Source organism: Labeo rohita, chromosome 22 (genome assembly GCF_022985175.1).
Source record: "Labeo rohita strain BAU-BD-2019 chromosome 22, IGBB_LRoh.1.0, whole genome shotgun sequence".
NCBI lineage: Eukaryota > Metazoa > Chordata > Actinopteri > Cypriniformes > Cyprinidae > Labeo > Labeo rohita.
Window position 1 is genome coordinate 10,645,200 of NC_066890.1, and position 26,786 is coordinate 10,671,985.

The 26,786-nt window shown below is 35.8% G+C and overlaps 1 protein-coding gene across 1 annotated transcript; it reads right to left on the reverse strand.

The window, feature by feature from the left end:
• Nucleotides 1-401: 401 nt before the first annotated feature.
• On the reverse strand, nucleotides 402-2,357 carry sox2 (SRY-box transcription factor 2). Its single transcript, XM_051094745.1, has one exon. The coding sequence runs from the start codon at nucleotides 1,950-1,952 to the stop codon at nucleotides 1,005-1,007; it is 948 nt and encodes a 315-aa protein (XP_050950702.1). The 5' UTR covers nucleotides 1,953-2,357; the 3' UTR covers nucleotides 402-1,004.
• Between the last annotated feature and the right edge of the window lie 24,429 nt (nucleotides 2,358-26,786).

Here is a 26,786-nt window from a genome sequence, read left to right on the forward strand (position 1 = left end):
TATGTGCTTTAAAAAATGTTTGAGTTAGAGATTGTGAATGCATATTAAACCGTATAAATGACAATTAATTTGGATCGTATAAATAGGAATAAAAAGATAAGAGCAAACATTAGATTCGGATAGCAACCCAAATGTTCAAATAAAATCAAAACCAGAAACAATTTCAAATATCCAAATTTCAAAAATTTATTCATTTCAAACTGCATATTGAAAAAAAACTCAGATTGTAACTGTTATAATGATGTTATTAGTTAAAATATATACATGGAGCGTTGGCAACTGCGTACAGGCCACATTTTACAACTACGAAAAATGAAAGTTTTTAAAATAAAAACTTAAAATATCACAGAAAATGTACAGAAAATTTACAAACCATGAGAAAATAAAGAACACAAACTTCATATACCTAACAGATGAGGAGTGGGAGACCGAAAGGAATAAAATAAAATAAAAGGTTTAACTTGCGAGAGTGCCTCTGTTTGTTCTCTCCTTTAGAACTTAATAATAATAATAATAATATAATAATGGTTTATTACTATGCCCCTTCATTGAGAAACTATTTATCCCGTTCTTTCATTTCAGCGTTTGCAGAATTTTGAAGCATATACTGAAGTAAACATCAGTTGTGCCATCTTTTTTTGCCTTTTATAAAAATGTAACTTCCTGCTGTTTACAAACATTACATCTGGTTGTTATTATGTGTCTTTGATAAATACTGTACAAAAGTCGATTGCAATAATAAAACATTTGATTCACTTTCCCCCGTTTCAGCTTTCCAAATCTAATACACCTTCTGGAATTATAACAAAAGAAAGAACAGAACAGAAAAGGAAAAAAAAAAAAAAAAGAACAACAGAACGAAAAACTGTGGAGTTCCTACCGTTCCATTTTAAATAGAAAGCAAAAGTTTGTGTTCTTTCCTTGAGCTCTATACAACTTTTCCCTCCCCAAAGTGTTCTGTACAAAAATAGTCCAAAGGAGTCCAGCAGTGTAGAAAAGTTCATTTACATATGCGATAAGGGAATCGTGCCGTTAATCGTCGTGCCCGGCACAGGTGCGCTCTGGTAATGTTGGGACATGTGCAGTCTGCTCTGGGCACTCTGATCCTGGACTTCCGCCCCGGGCAGGTACATACTGATCATGTCCCGCAGGTCCCCCGTTTGACACTGTCCGGCCCGGGAGTGAGAGGACGATGTGACCACCGGCGGACTCGAACTGGACTCGGACTTGACCACCGAGCCCATGGAGCCCAGCGTCATTCCCGGCGTGCTCTGCTGCGAATAGGACATGCTGTAGGTGGGCGATCCGTTCATGTAGGTCTGCGAGTTGGTCATGGAGTTGTACTGGAGCGCGCTCATGTCGTAGCGGTGCATGGGCTGCATCTGCGCCGTGTTGTGCGCGTTCAGTCCAGGGTGCTGCGGGTAACCCAGCTGCTCCTGCATCATGCCGTAGCCTCCGTTGGTCCAGCCGTTCATGTGGGCATAACTGTCCATCCTCTGGTTGACCCCAGCGCCCAAGCCGGCCCCGACACCCACACCGGCGCCCATGGCGTTGCCGCCCGGCGCCAGGAGCCCGCCCGGCAGGGTGTACTTGTCCTTCTTCATGAGGGTCTTGGTTTTCCTCCGGGGTCTGTATTTGTAATCCGGGTGTTCCTTCATGTGGAGAGCCCGAAGGCGCTTGGCTTCATCGATGAACGGCCGCTTCTCGCTCTCGGACAGAAGTTTCCACTCGGCCCCGAGTCGCTTGCTTATTTCCGAATTGTGCATTTTGGGGTTCTCCTGTGCCATTTTCCGCCTCTGGCCCCGCGACCACACCATGAACGCGTTCATGGGTCTCTTGACCCGGTCCGGGCTGTTTTTCTGGTTGTTTCCCGAAGAGTTGGTGTTCCCCGTGCCCCCCGTGTTCGGCTGAGGCGCCGGGGGCTTCAGCTCGGTTTCCATCATGTTGTACATTTAAAACGATTTCGTGTAAGTCTTCCCCACCAGAAGTAAACACAAAAACAAGTCCAAAGTGGAGGCTGCCGAAGTTACCTTACCAGTTCTGGTAACTTTGCTGAGGAAGTAAGCGCTCTTAGGTCCTGTTGTGCCCACAAACTTCTTTTCTTAGTCTTCAAGAATCAACACAAACTCGGTTTCCCTCCTCGCCAGAGCCCTTGTCAACTCCTGATACTTTTTGAACAAGTTAATAGACAACCATTCATAGAGCGACTGTCAGCGAATATAAATGGGTTTGTCGCTGACCAATCAGAGCGCGTCTGCTCCCTCAGCCAAGACTGTGTGTCTCTTGGATTTGCATAAAGGGGCGGGGTTACGGGCGGTCAGCAGTGTAGCGCTGAGCCACAGGCAGCACTTCTCCACCAATGAACACCGCCAGTGTGTGTATGTGTGTGTGTGTGTGTGTGTGTGTGTGTGTTAGCAGAGCAAGAACTTACTAAAGTGAGAATATTTCACACAAATGACTTTCTAATCAAACTATATTACAAGGACATGTGATTTTTTTAGATGCTAAACTAAACATTGGAATACATTTGAAAGCTTTGCTTTTGCTGTATCGAGTTTTCGGATTCGTCGCTTTGTTTTTGTCAACGTCTAACTGAACAGTTTTAAGTAAACTGTTAAAAACATTGGAAGTAAAAATCTGAAAACACATTTTTAATGAAAGTTCATCATGTAAAGTCTTATAGTATTGCAAACTTGTGCTTGAGTATTGCTTGAAACACTCGTGAATAAAACGTTTAGGCCTATGGAAGTGTTAAATACAAATGTACAATTTTATTTCTTTCTGTTAAAGTTATTGTTAATTTTGTGATTACTCGCTGTTGTTATTTGTAACACAGCATATGTTAACACATTTAAAAAACAACTGCTCGTGTGCGTACAACTCATTCTTAAAAAAAGTGTTTAATTTCTTTCTTTCAGAACGTGTGATAGGACTTCTCTATTTATGAAGTACACTTCAACTGGCTCAAGTTGAATGTGAATTAGAAAATGGAGACCCGTCAATCATCACAAATAGGTAGTTTTGTTTCGGCTCTTGTCATTACATCACTCTGAACAAAAGCACCACAAAAGCTGACTACACTGACCATCTGAGATCTAAGGATTTGTGTTATTAGAATTCACTCCATGAAGACTGACAAGGGGAGAGGATTTATTCAGCGCAACCTCCTTCAAAATAACAGCCCTTTAATCATGCAATTTGATGAAATCCAATTGTTGGAAACAAATAGGCTGTGTTATAATAACTAAAACACGCGGTGTCATTTTTGGCAAACAGATCTGTTCCCAAAGAGTCGCGATTTAAAGTTGATCATTCTTCTGCAGAAGTTGACAATAAACGACAAGACGAAAGAAGTGGAACTAATATACAAACAGGCTTAATGTCAGAAGAAAAAACACGTCGGATCATTCCTGTTTTTTTTTTCTACAATGCGCGAAAGCAGATCTTATTATGTTTCAACAGCGTCCTCTTGTGGTGAAATTTATATAAGAAAAGCTCAACGTCTGCTCCTAATATTTCCCACCACATTTACACAGTTCTTTTAGATCGTTTTATAATTTTGTATTTTGTACAAAAAAAGCGTTGCAAATTGTCAGCATATACAAAATAAATTATAAAGAGCAAACACAAAATAAGATGTAACTCTACTGATTATTTTCAATATTAAAACAAATGTATTTCTGATGGATGAATGTCTGAATAAATAAACAAATAGTTTTACGTCATTTTAAAGTTCTATTAATCGCCTAACAACGTGCGAATTTGAACACGATGGCACTGCAGCGTGCGCCATTCTAATGCAACTCTAAACTGCTCTCTCTCTATCTGCATTTGAGTGCCTTAATCTGCTTATGGAAATGTGTAGAACAGCGGGGAATCTCTAACATCCCAGAGCGGCTCCTGCTTTGCCTAAATTGTTAATTGTCGCAGTTCCAAATAATAGTTTGCAGCTTGTGAAAACCAAGTTTCTTAACATTAAACTAAGAATACATTTTAGTGACATCACTTGACTGATTTTTACAACTGATGTTTTATAAATAATGAACTGAATGACAAGTGCAAAACAATAAACGTAAAGGAAATAAATAGAAAACTTAAATGCCAATATGTAAGTAAAATTAACCGGAAGATTCCTCTGTGAACGCCGATTTGATTTGTCATACAAAAAATCGTTTGCATGTCTTTTAAAATTTCTCCCAACAACATATATCCAAATTAAAGCAATTGAATAAACGAAAATAACTACCAGAAAATGTTTAATGCGTCAGTGTTTTTGTTTGCGTTCAAAATCTCACAACAAATTCAGTGCATGCTAACAAATATATATGTACACAGAAACAAGCATAACAACTACAAGAAAGCACTGTTTGAAAGTGAGAGCTTAAATTATGCAAGCATTAAGTTCTAAAATTAGGAGATACAAATTAGCAGGCATAAGAGAGGGAGAGCGAGGAACAGAAACAGAAGGCGAGAGAGTGTTTTCTCCACTAGGGGCCGCGCTGACTGCAGATCAAAATATGACGGATAACACTGCTTTATGTATCTATCAACATGATAACGGCATTTAATTTATATCGGTGCTTAAAATATTTCAGAAACAAAGGCGACCAAAATCAACAAATTGAAACATAAAAAACAAAAACTGAATTTTGCAATTCATCCCCACATAAAAAGTTTGACCTCATTTGAAAGGTATTAATCTGACATGACAGATTATCACAATCATCTTTAGGATTAATTTAAGAATGTCCTTTTTAAAAAAATCCAATAGCACAATTTTGCAGATAACAAACACATTTTGTGTGTTAATTGTACTTTATTACAACATACATTTCAAATATTGAAAGCAATTTAAAACACTTGAAAAACAAACGTTTGTTTCCCCCCCAAAGTTTTCCAAACAGCCGCGAACTGTCAACAAGTAGACATCTTCTATACACGTATATATAAATATATATAAAACACAAACATTTGTAAAGCTTCAATTAAAAAAAAAAAAAAAATGCAGGTTCGTGAAAACGCATATTAAGTCAGCCACCAACATTTTAAAATAACAAAGATGTAACACGCTGTTTAAATCTCTAATTAATATCCTGTCCCAGCAGACAGACACGCACAGACGCCGAGCATCACAGCAGAGTTACTTACACTCAGTTTGACTGACACATCCAGAGTTCCGTCTGCCTCCCGGGCGGATCCTCACATGCGCGCCCGTCGAGCGGGCGCACTTCCCCGGCCGCGCTCTTCTCCGGCGGCCGCTCTCATGATCCATCAGCGTCCACTCGCTACGTGTGCCCGCTCAGAGTGCTCGCTGCGCGGCTGCTCTCACCCGCCTCAGTCCCTCTACAGCTCCACACCATCTGAAAAGGGGCCGATTGAAAAAGAAGAAGAATGCATCAAGAACAACAAAAGTCACTTATAGCAAGTCTACAAAAACCCCCACCAAACATAATGAGAAAGGAGAAAGCTTTATATTTTTTCACTGGGTATTCAGAGATAATTTGAAGCCATTGTTTCTGGCACAGATGGCTCTTTTTAATACAATAACACTGTGAGCTCCACCAACAATAAAAATCTAAAGCCTTCTCCTGAATAACAGTTTTTGTTCGCTCTTGTAAAGGGCCAACAAAAGCAGTCGTGAGGTAATGGGCTGGCTTTTTTCAAACGCAAAGAATGGCTATTTGATAAAGATTTTACTTCAGAAAATACACTGCCATGGCATGTATAGCCGGGGAGCATTCAGTGCTTCCATAAATTTATCACAACAACAACAGCAACAAGAAACAATTTTATAAAATACATTAAAATACATGTATAATAATAATAATAATAATAATAATAATAATAATAATAAAAATAATAATAATTATTATTATTAATATTATTTTATTATTATTATTATTATTATTATTATATATCCTCTTCATAATCAAGTTATGATATAATCACTATTAAAACACACACACACACACAATGACAGTTGAAAAAACAATGACATAATCCACCAGTTTGAAAATTTTCTGTATTTATTTAATTCTAATTAGTGTTTTTCTACTAGGAGAAAATCAATTTGATTTGTATTGAGTGACAAATTTGTCTATTTGTCAGTACAGCTTGCATTGATTTAAATGCATTGCTGAGTTTGCAATTGTCATGTCTAATTAATAATCTCTAAAATAACTAAGCTTTAATTGAAAACGATGCTTTGAAGCAACGATCCCGGTCTTATTCGGTGTCGGTTTCACACTTTGGCTCTGGTTGGGTCAGCGCTCTTATGGGTTTTGACAGGGCACTGGGGTAGAAAGGAACGGGAGGAAGACAAAAGGCCTCCGCGGGAAAAGTTGTTGGTTGGCGGCTGTGTATTTGTCTACCTTTCTATAGGAATTATGGGCCGCCTCGTCCTCCCTATACCTCCGTACTGACAGTAATCCACTACACTGACTGTGGAGGCTTTGTCTACTCATACAACACGGTTCAGTGTTAATCTCTATGGTGCTGCTACAAAAGAAAAGCAATAATGACTTCAATCAAAATACTACCCTGACTAATGAGCTTGCAAAGGTGCAGGCAAATAGAACAGATCTCGTGTAGGCCGTAATAAAAATAATAATCATAAAACAACAAAATAACAAAAAGAACAGTAATATTCGAACATGTTTTGTTTTGGCAAAAAGTTAATAATTTGAGATAAAATACCCCTTTAGTATTGTTAATAGGATTAACAGATTTACTGTATTATGTCTTGCTGCAGAATAACTGATCTTACAGCCACAATCAATGTCAGATGATGGGCTGATGCTTCAACAACCATTAAACGGTGACAAAACAAACGGCGGAAATGACAGAACTGCAGTCAGATCGGCTGTAGTTCTGCGTAGCAATTCGTCGAATACTAATGCGTTTCAGATGGAGTCGGCCCTGCATCGCTGATATATGAATGAATGGCCGTTCATTTCCATATGCATGAGAGTGTGTTCTCACTGCTATTTTGTGCGCATTATGGTTACACAAGCCCAGCTTAATGGGAGGATGACACTTTAGACCCCTGTGCTCTTCCTTTTGGGCCCCGCTGAATCTGTAATCAAGGGGAAGCGTTTCAGGGTTCGAGACCTGTCAGTCACAGCCCGAGTGAACCTCCGTGTGAACTTCTTCAAGGGCTGAATGAACAGAGCTCCAGTGGGACCAGACGACTAGACACTCCCCATGTGTTATTAATGTACCATAATAACATTTATGTTATTAAATTAGCTCAGTGTTGTGGCCCTGTTACATAAATTGCTTAATCTGAAAAGAAAACTGGAGCAGACCGCATTATTCCCATGTACACATATCGTTCACTGAGGCATAAAAGTGATAATATAAATTCATTCGTAGTGTGTTCTATATAAACAGATAAATCAATTAATTTATAAAATAAAAAAAAACATGAAATGAAAATGTCCAGGTTGTATTTATTTAAACAAAACAAAACAAAACAAAAACAGTAAAACAAATACAACAATGTATAAATACTAAATTATATATCAATAAAATATCTTTTCATTTTGATTTATTTATTTATTGTACAAAAATGACTATTTGAGAAATTGGAAATTGTTGTGAAAATGCAATGAAAAATTCTTGAATTCATGCAAATCACAGTTTTACATATATATATATATATATATATATATATATATATATATATATATATATATATAATATATAGGTATCCTAAAATGTTCTGTAATTCAAAATATAACTATAAAAATGAGTATAATAAAAATACATATTTTGAATGCACTTTAAGTTGCTTCCGATAAAAATGCATCTGCTAAATGCACACATTTAAATAATTTCTTTTCATTTTGAGGTGAAATATAACTTGTTTTACATCATATTCACCTAAAATGCTATGCTGCTTATTTATTTAAGTTGCTCATAATCCACTCAAGATAATCCTTCATCTTTCTGAATAAAATGCCAAGGCAGTTTGTTGGTCTCGAGACATGATGGATGTTTCAAAGTTTCCACGCTTTCATGGGGACAGCACTCTTCCAAATTAGAAAGCTGAAACTCATCATGCTTAACTAAAGGCTTGTAATGTTTTGTGTGGGATGTTTTTACATTCGTAAAACAGAAAATATATGTCATTCACTGAGATTATCACTTCTCTGTGTGTGATCTACCTGCCACATAGACTAAACATCCTGAAAACAGTTTAAACAGCGGGAGAACACAGGATCAAAACCATCACAGGCACTTCCTTTAGTTAAAGGCACGAGCCAGGACCAAGTGATGAAAGCCTTGAGATTCATACACGGTCAGGAGGAAATGCAGGCGCAGTTATCTGCAGAGTTATATCACAGGCTGTGGATGCGGTTCAAGCTACCAGCATAAAGAAAGGCTTTTGAGCCATAAGTTCTTCATCATTTGATTATATGTATGTGCTCTATGTGGGGAAAAAAAATCTATAACACCTTTATTAAGGGAGATCTCAAAGGTCAGCTTCACGACACGACTGCAAAGACATTTCCAGAGCGGTGAATAGCAGGTCTGCGTGTGCATATTAATTTTCTAGGTATTCTGAGGTGTCTTAGGACCTCAAGGTCTTCTTGCTTTTGAAATGTTTAATTAAACGACTTTGCCTCATCATCAGGAACATGAAACGAAAGAGGGAAAACAGTTTGCCCAACCTCCAGAACAACACAAAAGACATTATTCGAAATCACCACCTACAGCAAATAAGGTGCAAAGAACATATGGCTTATATTTACCCATCTTGTCTCGCTCCAGTTGAATTCAATTAAAAGGCGTCTGACTTGGAAATATAGAGTGCCGTGACACTAAGCTGACACACTCTGGTGCCTTAAAATGCACTGGATTTACCAACCAATCCAATCCAGTATTGATTAGGTCACTGACACACAACCAAAGACTCCCTTGAGTGGCATCAACAACCCAGTGTCAGTAGCAGTTTGCGATATTTGAATAGCCATTCATTGTCTTAACACAACAAATGCAGCATCATCAAGGTGTGAACAACTAACCCAATGGAAACCAATAGAACTTGCTGTAATGATGGTACAGTGTTCTGGACAGCTGCCAGGGCATTGCTATGTGGTTGCCTGGATGATCTCGATGGTTGCTAGGGCATTTTCAGGATCTTCTGGGTGGTTGCTATTTGGTTACATATTGGACTATGCCAGGGGTGCCCAAACTTGGTCCTGAATGGCCGGTGTCCTGCAGAGTTTAACTCCAACCCCAATTAGACACACCTGAGCCGCCTAATCAGTGTCTTACTAGACATACTAGAAACATCCTTGCAGGTTTGCTGAGGCAAGCTGAAGCTAAACTGTGCAGGACACCAGCCCTCTAGGACTGAGTTTGGGCCAAAAGAGCATCATCAAAGTGTGAACAACCAACCAAACTAATGGTGTTTCGATGCTCTGGATGGTTGACAGGGCATATTTGGTTGCTAGTGTGTTCTTGATGGTTGCTATGCCATTTTTTGTTTTGCTAGTTGGTTACTGGTTTACGTCAAAAGAGCCACATCAAGGTGTGAACAGCCAACCCAGTGGAAACAAATGTCCCAATGAAGCTCTCAATAGTTGCTAGGGCATTTTCAGGGTCCAGTGGGTGGTTACTAGTTGGTTAAATACTGGTCTATATCAAAAGAGCCACATTAGGGTGTAAACAACTATCCCAATAGAAAACAGTGGAACCTGGCACAGATATACTGAAACATTCTTGATGCTCGACAAGGCATTCCTATGTCATTGCTAGGGTTATCTCGATGGTTTCTAGGGCAATTTCAGGGTCTTCTGGGTGGATGCTATTTGATTACATATTGATCTACATATTGGGTGCCCAAACTCAGTCCTGAAGGGCCAGTGTCCTGCAGAGTTTGGCTCCAACCCCAATTAGACACACATGAAACAGCTAATCAGGTTTTTTCTAGGCGTATATACCTGGCAGATGTGTTGAGGCAAGTTGGATATAAACTGTGCAGGATACTGGACCTCCAGGACCGAGTTTCAGAACTGGACTAACGGTACTTCTCTGTTCTGGATGGCTGCCAGGGCATTGCTATTTGGTTGCTAGTGTGTTCTTGATGGTTTTTGACATTTTTTTTGTTTTGCTAGTTGGTTACATACTGGTATACGTCAAAAGAGCCACATGAAGGTGTGACTAACCCAATGTAAACAAATGGAACTAGTCGCAATGAAGCTCTCGATAGTTGCTAGGGCATTTTCAGGGTCCTATGGATGGTTAGTAGTTTTAATCCTGTGGTTACATACTGGTCTACATCAAAAGAGCCACATTATGGAGTAAACATCTCAAAAGAAAACAGTGGAACTTGCCACAGTGATGACTCTCTACTGTTAGAGAGTCGGACTTGTAACCCGAAGGTTGTGGGTTCGAGTCTCAGGTCTGGCAGGGATAGTAGGTGGGGGGGTGAATAAGTTAACAGTTCCACCTTCAATATCACGACTGAGGTGAGACCCTTGAGCAAGGCACCGAACCCCCAACTGCTCCCTGGGTGCCACACTATTGTATATGTCTGTAACATAAATTGCAGGGCAATTTACTTGGCAAAGTTTAATACTGAATGTAAGGGGGTTGCTCAAAATTGTAGCAGTGGTAGCTTGCTGGCCTCAAGCAACAATAATTATGACTGACTAATAATAAATAGACTTTAACTCAATAAAAATACCTTGAAACAAAATTGGCAAAGAGCTTCTAAAAGAGTCTATATGAAACCACACGCCTGTTAATCAAAGTGCATAGACACAAACACAAGAGACAGGTGCTATCAAAAAGCCAGATATGGACTCTGTAGCACAGAGGAATCATACGGAAACAGAGCTCCAGCAACCCTCAAATAATGAAGAGATAGATAACAGAACACTTGCTCACTGTAACGGCAATAATAGATCCGTATAAATTGCACGGGGTTGCTGATGCATTGACACAGTGCTTACTAGACAGATACTCCAACAGCAGACATACCGATGGGTTTTGTTTACCGGCCAATTTGAATTCAAATAAAGCTTTGCTTTCGCTGACTGCACATCATTATCCATGAGACTATAATCCCACCAGCAAATCCTACAGCTTCCAGAGCCAGACCTTTTGTTTGGGATTACTGGAAGCTTAGCCTATAACAAAGAGAAATGAGGCATTTCCCTCATCCTCCGTAATTAAGTGTGAAGAGTTGTTTCAAATCCAGACGAGAAACTGGACACACCACAGGATGATACCTCTTAGACTTTGGTGACATGGGCGACGGCAGGTGTCCCTTGTATTTATGCTTATGAGTGTCATAAAATATAGACTTAAAGGAACATATCATAAACGTAACAGCCAATATCATGGCTGAGGACACCTTGGCTTCTCTTAGTCCTTGATTATGTCATTTGTTCGCCTTGAACAGTACTATTTCTATTAAAGATTTTCAAATGTGAATTTGATTCCAGAAAAAAGGTCAAGATTTCATTCTTCACTATTCAGCTAATGGTCTATTGATAACTAAACATTTTGGCTTCTTAGGTTTTTAAGTTCTTGAGTTTCTGTATAGTTATGGTTTGTTCAGATTTAGAGTATTGCCTTTCGGTTTCATAAACGCACCAGAGATGTTTTTTTTTTTTTTTCTAAAAAACAAAATAATAAAATTTTCTTTGTGGAACTTCACAGTGAAACCTTTATTGTTAAGAGTGCAGGACAAAAAATTATCCATCTTTATTCAGTTTTTTACTTACTAATGCCCTGCTGGAGCCCTACCACAACCTTACTAAAACTGCATTCTCATACAATCTTCCTCTCAGGCTGACACTTTTAATTGGAGAGTTTCCACACATCATAATGGACTTGGGAAGCGTGTGATTCAGTCAATCTCTGGCCTCGTTGAAGTGTTTGAATGGGCCGCTTGTTCCCAGTAGAGGAAACGCACAGTGTTCCAGCACTGGCAGGTTGTGCGGAGATATCTGTATGGACACTGGCTCTGGACCACCATCTGAGATGAGCAGAGACTGGGTTTGATGGCTGTCCAGTGCACCGGATCAATACAGCTATCTTGTGGACTTTTTCTCAAGCGAAAGGAAATCCAGCAAAAATAAAGACCGGCCTTTTGTGAATAGAGGAAGATCAATGTGGTGTCGCACCCCTTCCAGATCACAGACAAAAAGAGACAATGGCCAGTTTTTGGAGATGCTATTAGGCTGCTCTAAATTACACTGAAAACACATTTATGTTGGGGTGGTTAGATGAGACAACATCATCATTTGAACAATTTTCAGACTTTCAGACATCTGTAGCTATATATGTATGTGTATATAAATACATGACAAGTATTCTACTTACATATTTATATAGAAAATGGAAAAGAAGAACCATGAAATAAACAGTATCTCAAACTGTGCTGAGATTGGCCAAGTCTGAAATAAAATGCCAGATATTTCAATAAAGATATGGTTTTCTCATTAATGTTGAATCCACCATTTTCTGATTACTATTTTTTAAATATCTAAGACAAAGTTGAAACCTCATGAGCTATGAATAACAACCAATTAGACACAAAAAGTTTCTTGGCAAACATTTGGCAAAACTGATAATTCATTGATGTTATAGAGATATCTTCTGACTAATTAAAACTAATAGATGTTTATGAGATTACTTTTTTTTTCTCAGGTGACAAAAGCAGGATATTTAAAACAAAAGTCTTAGTTTGTTCTTCATTTACAGCAATCCTACTGCTGTCCAGAAGGAACAAGAATTTTGGTAAAAAAAAAAAAAAAAGTCTGAAACAGTAAGAACTAAGAGTGTCTTGTGAGCAATGAAACAGCAACTTCCAAGCAATAAATGTTCCTCTGGGGAGGTGTGTGTTTAGTGACAGACACTAAGCTCACGTGAAGGCTATAATTATTATCATAAAATAAAATGACTTCAAAGCTTCACCGGTTTTTAAGACACATTCAAGATATAGTTTCCAAAACTCCAAATAGACTTCCTTAATGAACCCAAGCTCCTAATTGGATTTTTAAAAGTTCCTTACAGGATAAAAAAACACAATTAACTCCAAGCATCGAGTCAGGCTTGAGCGCCTCCCGTGAGTAACATTCACTCATGTACACACACTTCATGACAGAACTGCAGGGAGGTCTCGTGCTCAGATGGACCGTCCGTGACTCCACGCGCATTTCTCCATCCTGCGCTTTTCTTTCCTCCTTGTTTATACTGTAGTTGTAGAATTTCACAACTAGCCCTTAAATGCCACCACCTCACGGGAAGACAAATCACAAGCGTTTGCCTGTGTGTGAAAAGCAAAGAAAACGTGAGTTATGGAGGTGTAGCAACATCCATTCCACTGTGGGAAACGGCCTACGTTACGACACTCTCCTTTAAATGGCATCATAAAGCACACACGCGCGTTTACACTCGCTGACAAGTGCACGCAACAGTTTGCGGCATCTGTGTGTGTGTGTGTAAGCTGTTCCATCACCTCCCACTGTTAACATCTGCTCCGTTTAACGCTGCCATGTAACTCTGCCACACTGATACATGCTAATAGAATCAAATGAATCACGCTGCCAGCTCTTATCACGTTACATGCTCTGCTCATGCGCTGATAGATGGCATTAATACAGCTCCAGCAGAGAGAGAGTGCATTGAAATGAAGAGTTTACTCAGAAAAACTAATTCTAGTACAAAATAAAAAAGATCAATATCCTTAGCTGTAATGTATTTTTTCTAAAAATGTCAATGTTCCAATTTTTATTGATGTAATTTTATTATATTATGCTTTTATGATATAACAGGCTCAGTGAAAAAATGTATTGCTCATACAGCAAGATATTTTATTCAAGTATCACCTTTTTCTCAAATGTTTCTTCTGAAATTCCTTAGGAGAAATAGACACAAATGGCAAAGGTTCCAAAAAAGACAGTTTCCAAACTGTGGTTAACGCAGCAATGCCATAGAAGAACCATTTTGTGTTCTCCTGAAATATTTATATGAGAAGTTTTAAAAGAACTATTTTCCCCTTAGTTTGAAGAATATTTGTGACCCTGGACCACAAAACCAGCCAAAAGCAGCACAGGTATAGCCAAAAATACATTGCGTGGGTCAAATTCTTCCACTGTTCCATGGAGATATTTTGTAAATTTCCTACCGTAAATATATTAAAACTTAATTTTTGATTAGTAATATGCATTCCTAAGAACTTAATTTGGACAACTTTAAAGGCGATATTCTCAATATTTAGATTTTTTTGCAACCTCGGATTTGAGATTTTCAAATCGTTGTATCTCGGCCAAATATTGTCCTTTTTTTTAACAAACCATACATCAATGGAAAGATTATTTTTAAAAAAACTGACCCTTATGACTAGTTTTGTGGTCCAGGGTCACATTTTAATAATATAAATAAACTGATTCCGCTATAAAGAAGCTTTTGTGAAATAGAAAGATTCCATGGATGTTAAAGGTACTTCATGGAACCATAGATTCCAAAAAGAACCTTTATTTTTAGTAGTGTAGAAGAACCATTTTGGGTTCCTCGAACATTTCTGTGAACGGCTCTTAAAATAAACTTTTTTTTCCCCCTTAGTCTAAAGAATCCATTATAAATCCATCAGTTCTTTGATTTTTTTTTATTTTAAAGAACATTTGTAAAATGGAAAGATTCAAGGCATCGTAAAAGGTTCTTCACTGAACCATCAATGCCAGTCAAAAAACTTTTAAGGTTGTACAACTTTCTAAAGACAAATCTATAGAAATATCCAAATTTTTTCTAAAGATAAATCTGAATAAAAATGAGAACTCCATCAAGACTCCTGGGAAATCATCTTCTGAGCAATACAATGTGCCGCTTGACAACCAGAGTTCAGTTTTAGATATTGTCAAGCTCTCTTTTGAATCTGAAGTGAGATTACTAAGGTCTTTTTCTCAGAAATATATTTAAATGTTGCAATTTTATCTCTGTTTAATCTCATTGTGGTCTCTGAGAAATAATGGTGATATTAAAGAGAGTTTCAAACCAAATGTGAGACAAAAACAAGTGTAAACAAATGTCATTTTTGTATTATTACAACGGAGATACAACTCTAAGGTCTGTTTTGGCAGCTTCATCATTTTTCTTGCCAAAACTCTATCACAGAAGAGCTGTTGTTGTCCTCCAGATGAGGAGATCTCAAGAACGAGATCGTCCCTCGGCCGGAACAATGACAGCCGCCTGCATCTGACCCGGTATTGATGCAGCGGCATTTGGATCCCGTCCTGACACACATCCAAGACACGAGGAGCGCACGACCACCCCAGTCCTGCATTGATGTTTGTGCAAAATCAATAAAAATGATCTCGGGAGTCCATACGCCATTTGGCAGCTCCATTTTGTGATGTCTTCTTAAAGAATATAGGAGACATACTGTACAATGGGCCAGTCGAGCGCATGTAATTTGTCAAGCTAATCTGCTGCAGTCTTACATTGATTTTTTTTCCCTTTCTTTTCGGACTCCTTAGCCTCTGGTCATTACAGCACAAAAACTTACTTAATCATACAGTGTGTTAATGTACGGGTCACAATAACGTCCATTTTCTTGCCCTCTGGTAATTTCTAGGCTTTCTTCGCCTTTGCTCAAGAATCTTTTTATGGGTCAGCGTCCCTCTGCAGCTAATGTTGGGAAGATGCTCAGGACGGGCCGAACGGCCGAGTTTTGAGTGCATCTGAACATCTTAATATTTGTGCCAATATATATATGTCATCCATGTAATAGTAAATGGAATAAAAATACACACAGTTTGATTATCTTTAGGGTGGAATTTTTGTGAGTGACCGTAAATTAAGATTTCTAAATTACACCACACTAGTGAGCCAGTTGATTTTTTGTGTAAATAATTGTAAATCCATTCTCACATAAATTGAAGCATTCAATTTAATGCAACAATTTACGTAAGAATGGTTTGGGCCAGAGAGGCCTAATGATGTAGAAACCTTCTGAAGATCTAAGCTAGTACATTGTAAAGTTGATACAACATTAAAATGCATGCATAATGGTTAGTTCTGACTCTAAATTCATATAAGGATGAGTATATTTAAAGCCAGTAAATGCACACCAGTGACCACAAGTGGAAACAGCATTTAGCTTGGCTAATGTACTTAATTAGTAGAATTTAAAGAAATATTATGGGTTCAATACAAGTCAAGCTCAATTTTCGACTTACAACTAGTTTTCTTTAGTAAGCAAACATTAAGATTAAACCAGGTTTAAAAAATACTATTATCAGTAAGTCATAGCAACATATGGCTTAAGTCATTTGTACTGTCACTGATCAGAATGATTTAACCAATTTCAACTTAGTTTTTTTTTAAGTTGAATTTTAGCAAATATCTTACTAACTTTTAATAAGCAGCAAATTAGGAGTTTACTGAAGCAAAAAAAAAAAAAAAAAAAAAAAAAAACAAGTAGTTAATGGTTTGTTAATAGTGAGATTTTTTTTTGTAAATATTTTTATTTATTAAATTATTTATTTATTTTATTTTATTAATAAAAAAATAAATTATTTATTTTAATATAAATTATTTATTTTAAACCATGTATTATTTGAGTTGTTTAGGGTTTCAGTGTTTCATTATGACAACATGATGAAATTTAATATAAAATTGCATATAACTTTACTCAGAAATCATATACTATAACAGTGAGTATTTTAAGTTTACGATGGGCTCCATTCACTTCTATCGTAACTATCTCCAATTTTTGTGCTGAAATACTTTTAGTAAATGTATTAAAAAGGGTGTTGTTAAAACTAGCCTCGTGTTGTGGCTAAAACCACCCTTTACCTGTCTTGGCTTAGCGCTTACTGTGGCGGCATTGACCACCAGTGCATTAAATGCATCTCTTAAGAGCGCGATAATGCAGCGAGACCCTAAACCGGGGCGCAAAACATGGCATTACGCTTCTCCCGGCGTACTCTAGCATGCCGTTTCCATAAGGGTGCAAACAGATGGGGAATTGTTACTATCTGGCATCTTTTTAAATAATCTAGGTATATCCATTGCACTTGGATGTTGCCGCTTTTGAATCTGTGTTTGTCCTGTTTGCCAAACCTATCATTTACACCAGGGCTCTTAAAGGAAGAAAAGCCCCCCTCTTATGGCATACGTGTCACCCTCTCTCTTTAAGGCTTTACCCCTTGTGCGCTTATCTGCTCCAGTCAAATGTATTTCTTATCGAGAGGGGAAAAAAAGTCCGTGAAGCTGCCTGACAATACGGCGTTATCAAATTTCCTCAGCCCAGTCGGCGTGTCATTCAGTCAGTCAGATGGTCTCGGGTTTGATTGATGGATGGGCTTCGTGACAAATAAAACCTGGATCAACAGCTTTGCACCTCTCTCCTCATCGGAGACCCGCGCGGAACATTCCGCCGTAACAAAGGCGGGATTACGGATGCATTAGCCCGCCATCGACCACGGGCCTTCTAGTGCTGTCAATACTTTGCACATAATAACCTGAAGCCACGATAAGGAAACAAAAGGAGGGGAGATAGGAGCGGCGAAAAGGAAAAATAAATCAATGGCCGAGTGGGGGAAAGTTTTTTCAAAGACACACATGCGCCGTCGGAGCGGGGGGACGAATTTTCCGCCGCCGCCGCCGGATAATGGCCTCTGACACGAGGACAATGAGCCCTGAGGGTCCATCGGCGGTCAGTCGAGCGGCCGCGATGGGCTCCGATAAGGGCCGGGACGAGCGTCCGCTCGCGCCGCATTCAATTACGCCATTAATCTCTGCATTAGGAGCCACCGACTCGAGCGACTTTTATGCCCGGCTCCTGATGCGTCTCGGGACGCCTTCCAGATATATCCCTTCGTATGGATTAAACGATATCCTTTCCGCTCGACGCCAGTGTACAACTCACTCCAAATCTTTCACGCGTATTCGGAAAAAGCGGCGACGGTCTCCCCGCGTGGCGTGTCTGTAATGGCACTTCAAAGTACTTCTCAAATCGGCGAAGGCTTCAGCAAATGACTGACTGAGAGGGGCCCGAGGTAATTGTTTCACCAGTCCTAATTAATTAATTTCCTCCACCCCGTTTGCGCCGGCGTTCACACGGTTAGGGGCCGCCTCGGCAGGTAATAATAAATAAATAACTGAAGGCAGGCTCTGGAAAATTAATGAGAAAAGAGAAAAGAGGCCCTACATGTTCTGTCTGCTGAGGCCCGCCGCACAAAGACACAATAAACCGCCGAACAAACAGTTCCTTGAAAAAAAATCGCCCAGAAACAGTGAGCAAATTCAATTACAGAAGTAATTAGAAGATATAGGGCGAGACTGCCTTTTGGGACTGTGCCAGGAAACATGAATTAATAAGACAGAATAGGAGGAGGCCGTTGTAGTAATTAAGAGGCAATCACCTATGTCAATGAATACCTAAAAACAGGATGGAAAACTATTAATTCAGTGATCAAAAATATTTTGAAGATGATTAATACAGCAAATTCATTTAAAAAGACTAATTTCTGGAAAGATAGCAAGACAATTGCACATAATGTGCTCTTTCTGGCATTTATATTGCTAATTAAATTTCGATCGTTTGCGGAGGCATTTTTCGAATCTGTAAAACAGCACAGACAGCATTTGCCCCGAAACTGTCTCAGCCACTTGCAGATACATGGAAACGCATTAGGCGGAGAATTTTCTTTCATTTCATAAAAACAATAGTGTTTACTTTTTTAAATAAAATAATTAAGGAATTCAAATAATTATACGCTAATAAAAATGTGTGCAAAATACAAGAGCATTAAAAATAGTGATTTCAATCAACTTAAACTTCAACAAAAATAAAATACAATAGATAAAACTTATTTTATTTTAGCTAGTTGCCAAAGAAACATTTTCATTTTCATGTAGTTTAACTTGAACAAGTCAAACTAAATCTGATATAAAAAATTGTAAAAAAAAAAAAAAAAAAAAATATATATATATATATATATATATAAAAATATTTATATATATATATATATATATATATATATATAAATATTTAAAATTCATCATCAAATCATTATTGTTTTATTATTTAGGGGGTCGGTAGTATTGTTGTTTTGAGATATTACATTTATGTGCATGTAATTACCACAAATTGTTACAAAATGTTTGTCATACACAGAACACCATGTATAAATTGATCAGATTTCCACAATTTTTTACTCAAATCTCAATAAACAAACAAACTAACAACGAACAATTTGGAAGTTTCATGTATTTAATGCAAATATAATTAATCACCATTCTAATACCACTAACAAAAGCTATTTAGAAGTTGCTGAACATTGGTGTGTATTTAATAAATGTAATTTATTAGTTATTACACAGTAGTACATATGTAATTACAATGTAATAAACACTAAATTTAAGCCACTTGCAAATACATGGAAATGTATTAGGCAGAGAATTTTCTTTAAGTTCATAAAAACAATAGTGTTTCATATTTTAAATAAAATAATTAAAGAATTCAAAAAAAAAAATATGCTAACAAAATGTGTGCAAAACAGAGCATTAAAAATGAAGATTTCACACAGTCAAAACTAAAACAAAAAATAGAAATACAATAAAATATATATATTTAAACATAGATTTAAACATTTCTCATCGTTATGTAGTTTAACTTAAATAAGTCAAACTAAATCTGAAATAAAAAATGTAAAAATACATGGATATTAAAATGACTAAAATTTTAAATTGAAATTAAAATGCAAATAATTAAAGGATTGATTTTATTATTGTTTTAATTTAGGGTTGATAGTATTGTTGTGTCGTAATATTACATTTGTGTGCATGAAATTACCACAAATTGTCGCAAAATGTTTGTCATACACAGTACACCATGTATAAATTGATCAGATTTCCACTAATTTTTACTCAAATCTCAATAAACAACTTGGTTGTTTCATGTATTTAATGCGAACATAATTAATCACAATTCTAATACTACTAACAAAAGCTATTTAGAAGTTGCTGAACATTAATGTATATTTAATAAATTTTATTCATTAGTTATTACACAGTACTACATATGTAATTCCAATGTAATAAACACTAAGTGTGGATTTTCTTTTTAAAAATTCTGAAAGTTGAGTGCTGGGCTCTAGATTTTTTACTTGACATTAAACCATTGAAAAAATACGTTTGCTAAATCAAATTGAAATGTCTGTCATGCATGGTATATCATGTATGAATTGATAAGTTTTACAAAGAAATTCACTAAAATAAATAAATAAATAAAAACAGTACTTCAGTGATAATAAAATAACACTGGTTTTGCAGTGATGCTAAAGGGGAACCTTTTGTGTTTTTTCTTTCGGTGATCACTTTAAAAAAACTTGATGAAGAACATTTAGTCAGAATCTAAAGAACCTTTTTCAAACTATAAAGAACCTTTTGTGCATTGAAAAGATTCCGTGGATTTTAAAGGTTCTTTATGGAACCATCAATGCCAATAAAGAACCTTCTTAAGCAAGAAACAAATCACAGAAATGAGGCCATGTGAAATAATATTTCAGTTTAAGCCCTGCATTAAAAAATGAATGCATCTAAAACTAATGCATTTCAAAACATGATCAAAAACTAATACGACTCCAAGCCAGATGGTCTAATTTTGAGAGGAGATATTAAAGAAAATGCAATTTAGTCGTATTCAAATTCCTCCATCTAAAGGACAAAATAGATGCTAAATATGAGGACTGCTTTAATTTTACCTTTAAAGATCTTTGGGACGGATCAGTCATTCTTTCAGTCAAATGGCAGATTTCCCCACGCGACATTAACATATTCATATGTGTTAGCGGTTAAAGCCATTTTTGCAGATACGAGAGGCAAATTCCACTTAATATTATCAGAAGCGGGAATCTGACGGCATAAAAGACCAATTGCCTGAGGGGAAGGGATAACACTAATATGCTTTCAAATTTCAGCGCAGTATTTACATTGCGAGGTATATCATTTACTGCGGCGTGTTGGATGGACACGAAGGGCCACGAGGTTTTAGCGTCCGCTCTCCGACTTCAATTATGGCTTAAATAGACTTAATATTGAAGATCAAAACCACGAGCGTCGACTTGACTGAAGTCCAGAAGAGGCCTAATGCTCGGCCAGTCAGCAAAACAAACGGACTTAGCCACGCGATTAGAGGCGAACACCCTCGTATCGGCGGCGATCAAACGCTCGCTGCGCTTCCGCCAAAGTTTCTGCGCGGCGTGTCAAAGCCTTAAATGATTTATCCCGATTCAAGCCTTCGCGAGACGCCTAATTTTCTATTCAAAGCTATTGGAGGCCCGTTCGGATAAATGAGAGTGATTAAAACCAAGATTGCAACAACATAAGTTGTCGCTCAAGAACATTCGAGGGACATCTGGTGTCACAGAGACCTGAGACAGTTAACAGGGAGATGAGAAGTTTCCCTCTTCACAGCCTGGCATCCAGTTGGCACGCGGTGCTTTGGTTGAATGCCAGCGAGGCTGCCATCTGTGTCCTTTAACCCTAAAGATGACAGATGTGGAGGCAGAGAGTGATTTGAAATTCAGCTTCGTAAACAAGAAGTGCCGCGACTCGCGAGCGCTTCCTGTCATTCACAACCAGCCTAAATGAGCGCCATCAATTAGAAAAGTGCTCAAATTAAATCCCTTTTCTCTTCAATACACAAGAAATTGTGGCGAAATTGAAACTTGAGGGTAACAAATGATGGGCGACCTTTGATTGGAATCTCACAGGAAACTACAATATACAGATTCACTCGCTGTAAAACATGGATATTTATAGCTAACATGAACTATATTCTTATTTTACAGCATAATGTTGAATAAAGTCACTACCGCTGTTGTTTATACTAACCCTAGTTCATCAAATATTAGTTTTCTTTTGGCAGATGCTAAAACGGGCAAAGAAATCCTTTAAACCCCAACCTAGATGACCTTAGCAACCAGATAGGCACGCCCTAGCAACACTCTAAAAACAACCAGAACACCTTAGCAACTGCAAACAAAGCCCTGGCAACAAGATCCTTGGTTTGTGATTGAGTTTTGATTGGGCGAACATTGTCTTCATTAAATAATTAAAAAATCAAAATCATTAAACAATATTATTATTATTATTATTATTATTATTATTTACTTTGATAATTATTAATCTTAATAATAATAATAATAATAATAATAATAATAATAATAATAATAATAATAATACTCTATAACACTCTGAATTATTACTGTTGTTAATAAAATGTATTATTTATTATTATTATTATTATTATTATTATTATTATTATTATATTGCTTTTATTGTAATAACAATATTATAATATAATTATATTATTATATAAGATTATAATAATATCTATTAAAATTATTAAAATAATTATTTTTAAATGACTTTAAAATCTCTCTACATACTCTAATGTGATGCTAATAATACTCTGAATTATTGTTGTTGTTATAAAATAAAATACATATTATTATTATTATTATTATTATTACTACTACTACTACTACTACTATTATATACTTTGTCATTGTTGTCAACAATAATGACGATTATAATAATAACTATTAAAAGTAATAGTTAATATAAAATGAGCAACAACAACAACAACAATACTCCAGAATTTATAATAATATGATAATAATACTGAATTATTACTCTTGGTTATAAAATATGTATTATTTATTTATTTATTTATTTATTCATTCATTCATTCATTCATTCATTTATTTATTTTACATTGTTGCTGTTATCAACTATTTTAACAAATAGTTATAAAAATAATAATTACTTAAAAATGAGTAACAATAACATTATTATTATTATTATTATTATTCCACAAGTGTACAAATTATTTTAGCACAGCTAATATTTATTTTTTATTGTCCTTTTTTATTGTCATTTTCTTGTTGTTATTTATCAACAACAACAATTAATTAAGTTAATTAATTAAGCTATTAAAAGGAATAATTATAAAAATGATCAGTAATAATAATAACAACAATAATAAAGATAACAATAATGATTATTAAGATGTTGCAAGTGTAAGACTTAGTTTAGTACAGCTAATCTATTATTAATATTATTACATGTCACAAGTGAATTATTAGGATTATTGTCACAACTGTAAGACTAAGTTTAGTACAGCTAATCAAGATAATTTTCCAAATGAAATCTCAACAAACACTGAGTTTGTTTTCATAAAACACTTACATAAAAGAGATTATCAAATAACCTCAAACAACACATTGACAGCAGAATCTGTTAATTAATCAGGATCTCAGAGACTGTTGTTGTATTTGTGTCCAAACCAAGCCAAAGTCGGTGTTCTTCTAAATCCTGCACTGATATCGACTGTAGAGTCACAGACGTGGCTCAGCTCTGCCGACTCATTTTCCTTAAAGTTCTGACCACCTCGGCACAAAGCACGAGAAGGCCTTTGCCTTCTGATTACAGTCTCATCTGCACTTCGCTAGCACCTCAAAGCCCTGCCAGGTAAAATTGCAGTCTCCCCCTTGGCCCCCCTTTTGTAACATCAAGCTCTGTATCCCAGCCCGGCTGCACCTCTCGCTGGCTCATTCTTTACCCAAATGACAGTGTTTTTGGCCCAGTAATGGCTCTCATTTTCTCAGCACCCAGCGGTAGCCTCACTTTTCATCAGGCTGGATCACTACAGCAGGTCTTCCTCTCAGTCGAGCGCTAAAGAGCCCCAACACCCCCTACAAACAAATACATCATCTACATCATCATCTCGCCCCCTACACAAATACCAGCATAGACTCAACCGCCAACACTGACAACACTGCCACTCGCATGTTACTTACACATATGGGACAAGACAACACCACCAAACAATGTCTGTTGCATTTACATATATAAATAATAATAAATGTATTGCTTAACAATGTAAAAACTTAAAATTGCAGTTTAGCATTATGCATTTTTTACATTTTTAGCGTAAACAATTTATATACTTAGTGATATAATAATAAAAATATGGTAACATCCAGTCCAGATTAATTCGGAAAAAAAACTCTTTATTTACTTATTTATTCTGAAATTTTATGGAAATCTGATTAATTTATACATGATATATCTCATATGACAGACATTTCAAATGTGCGTCACTAATTTAGCAAATATTTTCAATCATTTAATATTAAGTAAAAAAGCTAGAGACCAGCATTCAACCTTTTTTTAAAAGAAAATTTAAACTTTTGTGTTTATTACATTGTAATTGCATATTTAGTATTGTGTAATAACAAATAAATAACGTTTATTAAATATACACCTACATTCAGCAACTTCTAAATAGTTTTTATTAGATAAATAGTTGTGCTATTAGAATTATGATCAATTATATTCACATTAAATACACGAAACAACCAAATTGTTGAGATTTGAGTAACAGTTTGTGTAAATCTGATCAATTTATACACGATATACTGTGTATGACAAACATTTTGTGATATTTTGTTGCAATTTCCATGCATACAAATATAATATCACAAAACAATAATACTATCAAATCCTAAATGATCATATCATAACATTAAAAAAAATGTTTATTAAATCAATTATATCCCACATAAAAGCAGTAAAAGAATAGACTTGGCATTTTTTACAAGAGAAATTCCACTCTGTCTTTCTCATTCTGTGACCAACCGTTGAAAATTTGATTTCTTGTGTAACACGTTTCATAAAAGTCCCATTTACTTGTTCTGACTCTGGGAAAAGCTCGACCCGCTGGATATTCCCCAGAACGCTGACATGACATGAATCAAATCCATACATCTTGATTTGGGTGACAGTCACGGCCTTTGAGATTTGAAAAGCTCAGTGGTTTCTTTTGCCTTTTGTGGAAGCTAAATTAAACAACTGTTGTTGACCCTCATTATATGGGAACACACAGCCAGTGTGCTGCGGCCGTACCCTGGGGACACACCATCCTGACCGGCCTCCCCAGAGAGAGCGCCAGGAATCCCTGTAATCCCACAACACACACACCTCACCTAAACTTACATGCAAACAAATGTGTATCAATTACCATGGCAAATAAACGATTCCATTTCAGCTCACTTCCATTGAAACCTATTAGAGTGACACAGGATGATAAAGTCAGACTGCAGAAGTACAAAGAAAACATTGAAACTCATGTCTGTTTAATTATTACTGACCATTTATTGATTTTGTACGTTAGTTATAGATACACATACTGCTTAGTAACTGATAAACATGTCTTAAATATAGAATTATGTTAAGCAACTTCTAAATAGTTTTTGTTTGTTTGTTAATTATTTTACAATAAATACATGAAATAACCAAATTTCCAAACACTTAAAAAAATCACCATTTATATAATATTATTATGTAAGTATTGTGTAATAACTAATGGACAACATGTATTAAATATAGAATTATGTTCAGCAATTTTAGTGTTACTTTAATCATTTTTACATTAAATGCATGAAATAACCAAATTATCAAACACTTAATTTTTTTACCTATATAACATTATAATTACATATGTAAGTCTATAACTGATAAACAACATGCATTAAATATAGAATTATGTTCAGCAATGTCTAAATAGTTTTTGTTAGTGTTATTTTTACATTAACTACATTAAATAATCAAATTACCAAACTTTTTTTTTTTAAATCACCATTTATATAACATTATAATTACATATGTAAGTACTATGTAATAACTATTGGACAATACGTATTAAACATAAAATTACATTCAGCAACTTCGAAATAGTTGTTGTTAGTGTTATTTTAAGTATTTTACATTAAATACATTAAAAATAACCAAATTACCAAAAATTTACTGTGTAATAAGTACTGTGTAATAACTAAAGGACAAACATGTATGAAACATAGAATTATGTTCAGCAACTTTTAAATTTTTTCTGTTAGTGTTATTTTATTATGTCACAATTAATATATGACATAACCAAATTACCAAACACTTCAAAAATTCACCATTTATATAACATTAGAATTGCATAAGTAAGTACTGTGTAATAACTAACAGATAATATGTATTAAATACAAGCTTATGTTTAGCAACTTCTAAAGTTTTTGTTAGTGTTATTTTAGGTATTTTACATTAAATACATTAAACATCACCAAATTACCCAAGACTTAAAAAAATCACAATTTATAACATTATAAATACATATGTAAGTACTGTGTAATAACTAATGGACAACACGTATTAAATGTGAAGTTATGTTCAGCAAATTCTATTATTGTGACTATTTTCTGACTATTTTTTTGTTAATTTATTTATGAATAATTAAAGTTACATTAAATACACGAAACAACAAAATTACTGAATGTAATTACTGTGTAATAACTAATGAACAACACACATTAATATATAATAATGATCAGCAACTTCTAATATAGTTTTTGTAAGTGTTATTATGAACTACAATTACTCACATTTACAATAAATACATGAAACTTGAAAAGTTAATTTGCAAAAACAGATAACTTTGCATTTTTATTGTGCATTGCAATTAATCTCATTCAAACGACAGTTGGGTTATTTTGATTAAGTAAAAATAACAACAACAACAACAACAACAACAAAAAAAACAGCTAACACAATAAAACAATAAAAACACGACAGCATAATAAAACCAAGATTTTTGACGTTTTTAAAAAACAGAGTTATCTGTTTTTGCAAATCAACTCTTTATTTCTCAACGTAAAGTGAAAAAGCTAGATCCCTGCAAATCAACATTTTAGAGCATCATGCACTAA

What these genes read in the sequence shown, in the direction of transcription:
- sox2 (XM_051094745.1), bottom strand. Translation starts at nt 1,952, where the DNA reads ATGTACAACATGATGGAAACCGAGCTGAAGCCCCCGGCGCCTCAGCCG.